Source organism: Vicia villosa, linkage group LG7, assembly GCF_029867415.1.
Source record: "Vicia villosa cultivar HV-30 ecotype Madison, WI linkage group LG7, Vvil1.0, whole genome shotgun sequence".
NCBI classification, from domain to species: domain Eukaryota; kingdom Viridiplantae; phylum Streptophyta; class Magnoliopsida; order Fabales; family Fabaceae; genus Vicia; species Vicia villosa.
This window is the reverse complement of record NC_081186.1, coordinates 70,615,527-70,625,514: the sequence shown is the minus strand read 5'-3', so window position 1 is coordinate 70,625,514 and position 9,988 is coordinate 70,615,527. Positions and strand designations below refer to the sequence as shown.

The 9,988-nt window shown below is 35.2% G+C and overlaps 1 protein-coding gene across 4 annotated transcripts; it reads left to right on the top strand.

The window, feature by feature from the left end:
* Positions 1-793: 793 nt before the first annotated feature.
* Positions 794-4,936, top strand: LOC131620731 (serine/arginine-rich splicing factor SC35-like). 4 transcript variants are annotated; one of them, XR_009289256.1, is made up of 10 exons: positions 794-979; positions 1,060-1,138; positions 1,225-1,304; positions 1,390-1,456; positions 2,295-2,366; positions 3,004-3,258; positions 3,353-3,569; positions 3,677-3,749; positions 4,062-4,483; positions 4,645-4,936. XR_009289256.1 is itself a non-coding variant. In XM_058891897.1 (8 exons), the coding sequence occupies exons 1-8, from the start codon at positions 904-906 to the stop codon at positions 3,680-3,682; spliced, it is 852 nt and encodes a 283-aa protein (XP_058747880.1). In that variant the 5' UTR covers positions 795-903; the 3' UTR covers positions 3,683-3,951. The 4 variants fall into 4 exon arrangements, 1 of the variants encoding a protein (XP_058747880.1); XR_009289255.1 differs by having other exon boundaries at positions 4,628-4,936; XR_009289254.1 differs by having other exon boundaries at positions 4,062-4,936.
* The last annotated feature ends 5,052 nt before the right edge of the window (positions 4,937-9,988 follow it).

Below are 9,988 nucleotides of genomic sequence, written 5' to 3'. Positions count from 1 at the left end.
CTCGTCATATTTTGACAATAACTTTCTATTTAATATGTAAAAATTAAATTAGACAAAAGTGGAATAATAAATATAAAATAATAGTATAAACCAATATAAAAATTATTAGAATGACACAAAAAAATAGAAGATACGAGAGATTAGTGAAGGTGAAAAAGAAAAAACAAAAGAGTTGAGAAATTAGAGAAGAAGATGTGCGATAAAAACGAAACTGAAATAGGGAACATTTGCCTAAAAATGAGAAGGTGAAAAAGAAAGAATATAAGAGAGTAGAGATTATAGAAAAAGAGGGAAAATGTATGTGGCAAAGAAGACGTGATAATGCTATTAGAGATTTGAGAAGATCGAGACTAAAATCATGTGTAAGGATGAGAAAATTGTTCGTAATCATAAGGTTAAAGTATTATAGATTTAAGTTTGGGTTGGATGTGAGTTAAGTAAAAGTTAGGTTGTAACATAATGCGGTTTGATTCGGTTTGGTTCGGTTTATAAAATACAAACCGCAAACCAAACCGAACCATGCGGTTTTGTTAAAAGATGACCCAAATTAATCCGAACCAAATGCGGTTTTTTGCGGTTTCGATTTGGTTTGGTTTGATTTGCGGTTTTCTATTGGGTTGGTTTGGTTTTGATCACCCCTATATGAAAGTACAAGGAAAATTTTGTCAAAATCTATAGTATGTGAGAGATCTTAAGGTGGGAGTGAGAAATTCTCATTTTCAATTTTAATAACATTAATATATATATTTTTAATTCTATATTTCTAATTAATACTTCACTCATTTTGGGACATATAGAGGGACTATATAATTCCCGAAGGTTCTTCGCGGCCAAAACCCCCCAATTCATATCTCATCATCTTCCTCCTTCTCTCTGCATCCAATTCTCAATTCTGAATCAACCATGTCGCACTTCGGAAGATCCGGTCCTCCAGACATCTCCGACACCTACTCTTTGCTCGTCCTCAACATCACTTTTCGTAAGCCCTCTCTTCTCTCTCGTTTTCAATTCCACGATTCCTCTCAACATCAATTCAATTCCATACATTCTTCCCTCTAGGTACAACCCCCGACGACCTATTTCCTCTCTTTGACAGATACGGCAAAGTCGTCGACATCTTCGTCCCCAAAGACAGAAGGTTTTATCAATTTCCCCTTTGTAATCGCTTATTCATTCATTATTTCTTTCGTTTATTCAAGTTTTATCGTTTTTCTCGTTTTTTAGGACTGGTGAGTCGAGAGGTTTTGCTTTCGTGCGTTATAAGTATGCTGATGAGGCTTCCAAGGCTGTTGATAGGCTCGACGGTATGCTTCTTTGATTCAGGATTATCAATGATTACTCTTGATTTCGTTTTTATTGGTTGTAGAATTTGAGAAATTGGTTTTTCAGGAAGAATGGTGGATGGTCGTGAAATAACTGTGCAGTTTGCTAAATATGGCCCTAATGCTGAGAGGATGTAAGTTATTTTTGTCATAATGATGCTAAATTGATTGCAGTGTGAATTAACCACCATTTGTTCTTTAACATAAAAACAGTGAACAACGGTATCGGTATTGGCACTTACAGACGTTTTCGCGGTCGCGGACAGTTTTTAAAACTTTCACATTTTTTTAAAAAGGCAAATGTTAGTAATTAGTACTAGTAGCTGTTATGTTACTATTGTGTCTTTATAAGGGTTCGAATCCTGGTTATTTAACTTTTTCAACCCTTGGCTCAGACTGACTGTGGTTTGTTATGTTATAATGGTGTGGTCATGTCATATTTAAAAATTTAGGTGTTCTCATGTCATGAGAAATGACAATATTAGAGAGATTGTTGGGGTAACACAGATAGGAGAAAAGATATTGGAAAATAAACTTAAGTGATTAAGGCATATATAGATTATATGGTAAGGGGAGTAGATTAGATGGAGAGGGGTCAAACAACTAAAGGTAGAGGAAGACGTAGAAAAACTATAAAAGAAGTTATTAAGAAAGATCTCGAGATTAACAATTTGGATAGAAGCATGGTACTGGATAAAACATTATGACGGAAGTTAATCCATGTAGCCGGCCCCACTTAGTATTTAGTATGATAAGGCTTTGTTGTTGTTTCTTTATCTTGTTGTTTATTTAATGAGGACAAACTGAGTAGCTTTGTTGAATAGATTTTGTTTGAATACAATAGCTTTCTTATCTTTCTTGTTATTAAGTGGCATATTGATAGTGGATGCTGGTTATTATTTTTCTCACTGCTTGTTTGCTTTTATTCTTGTGCACTTGTACGTAGCTAAATTTAGTTTCTTCAATCTACAGTCAGAAAGGAAGGATTATTGAAACATCCCCGAGATCAAAGAGTTCAAGGAGCCGCAGTCCCAGCAGGAGAAGGTGCGCACAACTTTTTAATGTCACTGCTGCTTCCAGAGTGTTGTAGAATTAGGAGTTTTAATGGCTACTTGTCTTGAGAGCTTCAGAATTACCATTGTTGAATTGTGTTTTAATTTTTTTTTGACTGCCTGTGATTAGATGAATGTTTTATTTCAATTACGCGCAATTTCCTAGCCTTTGTTTTTAGGTTCAGTGTGACCATTTAATTTTATAGCGGAAACCATTTCTGGAGTTTTCAATTAAAATGTATCATGCAGTTTGATTTTAGTTGATGTATTTATTTATTTGAAGCTCAATCGAGATATATCTTGCAGTTTGATTTTCTCCTGAATAATGATAACTTGTCTAATCTGCAAAATCCCGTACCACGGGGATTAAGGGGGCTGTAACCACTTTTATAGTATAGACCCTTTACTGTACTTTAAATGTCTAATTTCTTAACTGCCATTGTAATGGTCTGTAACTAGCATTCAAACTATCTTCTGAGTTCTGATTAATATGCTCATTGGGATGATATGTGTTAATTTTATAATTTTCTTGCGGTTATTTAATTGTATTTCTCATAGCCAGTGGTGTTTCGAGATTCATGATTAAATTTGATAGAATTTTTTATCGACTAATGTCAAATTGTCTGTAGGCACCGTGATGATTACAGAGGCAAGGATTACAGGAGGAGAAGTCGCAGCAGGAGTTATGATAGGTACCGCGGCGGGAGAGACAGGGACTATCGTCGCCGAAGCAGAAGCCGTAGTGCCAGTCCTGATTACAAGGGGCGTGGAAGGGGACGCTATGATGATGAGCGCCGTAGTGCCAGTCCTGATTACAAGGATCGTGGAAGGGGACGCTATGATGATGAGCGCCGTGGTAGAAACCGAAGCAGATCAGTAGAAAGGTCTTCATTATTGATACTTGGCCTTTTCAATTTGATTTTGCACAATCATGATTATAGCTATTGAAGCCTTTTTTTTACTTCTTATTCTCCACAGCCGATCCCCTGCCCGGCGAAGTCCTAGTCCAAGAAGGAGCCCTTCTCCTAAAAAGAGTATTTCCCCTCAAAGGAGTACTTCTCCCCTGAATAGTCCACGCCATGAAAGTCCTGATAATCGTAGCCGCGATGAAAGGTCTCTTACTCCTCGAAGTGTCTCACCACGAGGTCGCCCTGATGTTTCCCCAAGCCCATCTCCTCGAAATTCAAATGGTGATGTAAGTAATATCATTCTTGAACTTAAAATTGAGACGAAAATTCAACTTCGTGATTGGGAGGTATTTTTAAACCTTTTGTGACTATTCAGTTCCATTTACATTTGCAGGAGTAAGCGGGTTTTGTGATATATACCAGAGACAACTATACCTGTTGCTGTCTTGATAATTTCAGACGATTTGGTCAGTGTGAATGGTATTATTAGAGTCATTAAAGGATTTTATGGTTTAAGTGCAGTTTGGTAGGGTTGGACTTTCTTGGTGTTTGAATGTTCATATATTTTGACCTATATGTCTTTTACTTTAGAATTTGGTAACTTTTGTTTGGACCTTATAGTTGCAAAGCTAATATTTCACTATGAGGGATTTTATCATTTTAGCTTTATTCTATTGTATTTGCATTTATCTCTGTTTCTGCATTTTCATTTCCTTTATTATAAGCAAGGATGGTTTAAGCTCAGTTAATTTAAATTAACAACTTATTGGGTTTTCTAGTTATGATGATTGGGAGAAGTGACGGATGCCTGATAGGTGCATGTTGATATTGTTGCTGTTGATGCTGTTTTTGTGTCATTGATGATTGTTCGTGAGTTTGGTGCTGGTTGCAAGACTATGCTGATTTTAGAACCGATTGTTTTATCAGTGTGCTGGTTAGAATGACACTTAATTGACTTGATTTTTGTCGTGAATGATCTGATTTTTGGTAAGCATTTTTGTTCACTTTCTCTTTTCTTATATCTGATTTTTGATCTGGTAATTATGATTGGTCTTCATCGATTAAAATTGTTGTGAGAGGGATTCTTGACGCTGTGATGGACACAAGTAGAGTGTATTTTGACGTGGCTGATGCCTCGTAGGAGTTGGACCTGTCATTTGTTGATTCAGACGCAGATACTAATTAAAAACAGTGGTACTAAGTATGAACTCTAATTTGCTGGTATTTTACTTTGAAATTCAAATCACAGTGAAGGGTCATTCAAGATTACTTTTTTAGGGTATTTTATTGGATACCTATTTAACTTCAACCTTTAAATGTTTATAATATCTGCTACTTAATGTAGTGAGATGCTTGTTGTAGCACACTGCCCCGTGATTGTAGCAGTGAGGTGGTTGCTGATCCATCTATAATATGAATGAATGTATGTGCGTGAATAATTTGAAGAATTAACAAATGACTGTACCTGATTGTTGCTGAGGCTGTGTTTGCATTGTTATTAGCTGTTGGTAGTTGGTACTGATGATGGTTGTTTAGCTGTGCTGCTGGTTTCTGTTGATTCCAAAGTCGTCTGGCAGAATTCTTTTCACTATTAAGCATGTCTGGTTGATTCATCTTTGATCAATTGTATGGGCATAATATCTGTTTTTTTTTTTTTTTTTATAAATTATATTGCTTGTCACTTTTTATCTATACATCGTCTTCCTTATAGGTTTTGTTTGGCTTATGAATCAGTAGTTTGAGAGCAGCTGTTGTCATTTGTCTGGTTTTGGTAGATTTGATACAGTTCAACTTTTATCTGTCATAAGCTGGTAAATCGTCTCTTGTAATTTACTTTTGATGGAAATAAATCTTTTTTCACAAATATCTTCCAGTCATCAATAGTTACAACTAAATGAATAATAGTCTTGTCCACGACAGTAAATAGCTATAAAATTTGAGTCAAGTGATTCAAGTAGTTAATGAGCTCTACTTTAGGACAATATTTGGAAGAATTCAATTTCTAGATGACATGCTTTTAAGTCGAACTGTGAATTATCAAAGTTCTATATGAAAAAGGATTATTAACATCTGGAAAAAAAAACTAATGCTAGGAATGGAGTAAGGCTATATGGATAGTATCTAACATAAATGAGTATTAAGATTAGGGGTGCTCGCGGTGCGGTTTGGGCGGTTTTGACGAAAAAAATCATCCAAACCGCAAGAGAAAAAATAGTGCGGTTTGGTTTGGTTCGGTTGGCTTTTAAAAAAAATCCGAACCAAACCAAACCAAACTATTGCGGTTTGGTTCGGTTCGGTTGGTTCGGTTTTTTACAAATATTTTATTGAGCCATACATACACATATAGATGATAACATAATTTTGTATTTATACATTCATACACTATCAAATAACAACAAAACTCGTCATATTTTGACAACAATTTTCCATTTAATATGTAAAAATTAAATTAGACAAAAGTGGAATATTAAACATAAAATAATAGCATAAAACAATATAAAAATTATTATAACGAAACAAAAAAATAGAAGAGACGAAAGATTAGTGAAAGTGAAAAAGAAAAAAAGTGTTGAGAGATTAGAGAAGAAGATATGCGATAAAAACAAAACTGAAATACGGAACATTTACATAAAAATGAGAAGGTGAAAAAGAAAGAATATAAGAGAGTAGAGATTATAGAAGAAGAGGGAAGATGTATGTGGCAAAGAAGGTGCGATAATGTTATTAGAGATTTTAGAAGATCGGGACTGAAATTATATGTGTAAGGATGAGAAAATTGTTCGTAATCATAATGCTAATGTATAATAAGTTTAAGTTTGGGTTGGATGTGAGTTAGTAAAATTTAGGTTGTAACATAGTGCGGTTTGATTCGGTTTGGTTCGGTTTACAAAATACAAACCGCAAACCGAACCGAACCGAACCGTGCAGTTTTGTAAAAACTGACCCAAACTAATCCGAACCAAATGCGTTTTTTTGCGGTTTCAGTTTGGTTTGGTTTGGTTTGCGGTTTTCTATTGGGTTGGTTTGGTTTTGATCACCCCTAATTAAGATAAACAAAGTGGACCTCAATACCTTGGCAAAGAAAGAGTACTAATACTTGGATTGCTTGAATTCATAACACTTGAGTCACAACTGTCTTTAGAATTCGGAGATACATTTTATATACACATTTTATGACTTTGTAAGTGAGGTTTCCTATTTTGCCTAAAAAAATTGTTCGGAAAGTGTTGCCTCACTTACAACACCTTTGTTGGTGTGATTTTAAGTGCATCCGAAAATGCATTTTTGGATATAATTAGATTAGATTTTCAGAGGTGTGAGGCGCATCTTATGGGTGAAAAGAGCATTTTTCTATTTCAAAAGATGATAATTGATAGATTAAGTAGTTTTATTGCAATTGCCAACTTCAAATTCAAGATCATTAAGCATTGCACTTAAAATGGATAAAACAAAGAACTTTGATATTCTGAATCTCAAAGCTTTTGGTTTTAGTTATGTCTTTCACAAATGGACTACTTCACTCAGCTAACCTCCCTAATGGAAAATATAAAAACATAAATGATATTTTTACACTATCCATGACACTTACATTGTATTTGTATAAGGTTTTGTTTTTTTTAATATTTAATAATTATTTTTACTTTTTTTTCTTCTGACACACACCAACCCATGTATTTGTTGTCTTTTATACGATGTAGAGGTAAAATGTTTTATTTTAAGTGTAAAGATAACAAGCCTCAATACAAAAGCTTCGTTCCTTGCAAAAGAGGTTTGGCAAGGTGACCTTATCTCTTCCCTTTTTTCCCCTCGTAGAAGAAGTTTTAAACAGAAGGTTAATCAAATTTATCCAAAATGATTAGTCAAAGTTCCATTTTATATACTTTATGTCGATGACACTATGGTTTTCGATAGATCCAGTCAATACAGCGTATCACCATGACAAATCTTCTACATAGATATGCTCAAGTCGTTGGTTAATGTGCTAATCCAATTAAATCAACTATTTACTCAAAATCCATTCTAGCATCTAGACTTTCTCAAAATTTCCTTGATTTTAAAATTGGATCCTTCCTATTTATCTACCAATGGCCCATGGATCTTCATTTTCAAAGAGAAACATAAGGTTTTCGACTTCCAGCCAATTTTAGATAAAGTCAAAGCCAATTTTTGAGCTTGGAAAACATCCCTTCTTTCCATAGCTGAAAGAATTCTGCTTGTTAAAAGTGTGGTTCAAAGCATATTGATATACAATACTCAATTTAATTCTTGGCGACTGAAAGTAATCAAAAAGATTAGGAAGTGAATGTGAAAATTTATCTGGAGCGAAGATATTAACCAAAAGAAGCTTGCATATTTTTTCCGACGCAAAGTTTGCAAGCCTGTTGATCAAGGTGGCCTTGGGATTGTGTGTCTAAGAAGTTTTGTTTCTAGAAACATGTCTTAGATAAGGGTGTTGGTTAAGAGTTGATCAACATGTTGGTATTTATTGGATTAGTTTATTTCTAATCCAAGTAAATAGGAGTACAGAGGTTTAGTTGTTGTTGGAAATCTGGCATGCCAACCATACTCCTTGTGAATGTCAAGGTAAAATGTCAAGGTTGTCCTTCGTGACGTCTGAAAGGTTCTTCTGATCAAAGGAGCCGGAGTTGTGTGATCTTGTTCAAGGGGAAGTTCCTGATCTGAAGTTGGAAAGCCTTGAAGAAATGCAAGATAAAATGTCTTGACATCTATGTGTTGAGAATTTATTTTTCTCAACATATCTGGCTGGTGTTTGTTCATCAACAGGAGGTACAGATAATTTCACATGTCGTCCAGATCCATGGTAAAAAGTTATTCCCTGTGATCTAGAATGATGTCAAAAGTAATGTTGGAACACCACCTCAGAAGACCATGTTAAGGAAAGGGTTCGATCTTGTATGCTTGACATCTTTCCCAGTTAAGAGAGCTGTGTATATTGATATTGATGCAAGATTGTAGCATGAACATTGTGTTCCAGATAACTGCATGGGAATCTATTTCTCTCCATGATTCTCTTGTTGGACATTGAGTTTGTGTTGAATAGCTTGAAAAAAGGGGTTCTAAGCCCTTGAGGTTCCAAGGCGGGAGGAAAAAGGCCTGATCATATCTACATTAGTGTGATTGAATAACTCTCTTATACCAACATTGCGAATAGGTACAAGGGAGGAGTATCAGATGAAGTGGTCTAATCTCTACGCTTATTAGGAGATGGTTTTCTCTGATACAAGAACAAATTGTGTCAATCTGATGAAGGTTTGCATATGATTGATTGCAAGTACCTTGACGGGAGCTAAGTAATTTTCTGAAGTATATGTACAAGTTTGCATTCTGAACACTAAGTTTCAAAAAGTGTATGAGAGTTTATTTCTCTCAATGATTTTCTGGTGTATGGAAATTATTGAAGGTGTGATCTTTTGAGATCTTCTTGCGTGAAAGGACTTCAGTGTAAATTAATAAGTCTTGTGATTGGTGGTTCCATAACCAAAGTTAATAAGTCAGATTGGAACACGAGATATGTCACACTTGATATCTTAGTTCCTTGGGCTATGTTACTGATTCTGACTGAGTATAGAATAATGATCAGTAGAAGGCATGATATTTTATTTCAAGTCACATGATGGCTTTATGAACCATCTTCTACATGACTGAAGAAGTCTTTAGATTACAAGAGAAGGCAAACAATGTCTGAAAAGATGTCAGAACATTGTTCAGGACTTAGGACTCTCATTACCAGCAAGGGAATATTATGGACAGTGCAATCAAGAATCATATCAGAAGTGTGCAAAACATGTATGTGCATGCATATTTATTGGAACCAGCGATCGAGGAGGACCGATCCAAAGTCAATAAAGCCATTCAAATCTGAATTGGATGGTGTATAGTTATTTGTGGTAATGTTATCTTCCTCAAATTACATTCTTCTTTGACCAAGACCAGTGTTACTATCTAGGATCGTTACTTCCTAAGTAACTTCCCAGCTGTTTAAAGAGGCCAACCTTTCTCTCTTCTCATGTCATATAATTGTTTTTCTAAATAATTCTATGGCATTTGTTCGGGTTTGGGTGATTATTGTCTGGGTATGGGTTTATAATGGAGTTCTTTGTCAATTGTTGGCTAAAAAGGGGGAGAAATATGCTCAGGGATCTGGTTCTAGGATTGCTTTCCTTCTTGTGTCTGAATTTCTATGGTTACAAAGAACATGTCAAATAAGATGTTTCATCACGAGTCTTGTTTGTTTTTGTGTCTTGTGATATGAGCTATGAACACAATTGTGCCATGTGTTCTGAGTTACACAGGTTGACTTGTGACTGCTTTTTAAGTTTCCTCTTATGCTGCTTAAGGGGCCTCTTATGCCCTCTAGAAATGTTATCCATCAGTAGGGAAAATTGGGTACTTCCATCAGTGGCAAGACTTGGTTTCCACATTGAGGGGGAGTGATCGGTCACCATTTCTATTAAGTTTCTGTCTTTCATCCGGCACAAATTCATCATTTCGGTAATACATTTGGTTGTTGTTATTGCTTTTAAGTTAAGTTTACCATGTTTATTAATTTATGGTATTGCGTTGCATTTTGTTTAGAGTTTATGTTAAAAGATCCTCTTTATGCCTTCGTTTGGTAGTGTTAGTGTTTCAGGTTGATGCGTGTGATCATAGGAAATAATGGTCAGACTTTGGGGACTCTGGATGG

What these genes read in the sequence shown, in the direction of transcription:
- LOC131620731 (XM_058891897.1), top strand. Translation starts at nt 904, where the DNA reads ATGTCGCACTTCGGAAGATCCGGTCCTCCAGACATCTCCGACACCTAC. An exon ending in TTCGTCCCCAAAGACAGAAG is followed by an intron (nt 1,139 to 1,224) that starts GTTTTATCAATT and finishes CTCGTTTTTTAG; the next exon opens with GACTGGTGAGTCGAGAGGTT. An exon ending in CGCAGTCCCAGCAGGAGAAG is followed by an intron (nt 2,367 to 3,003) that starts GTGCGCACAACT and finishes AATTGTCTGTAG; the next exon opens with GCACCGTGATGATTACAGAG.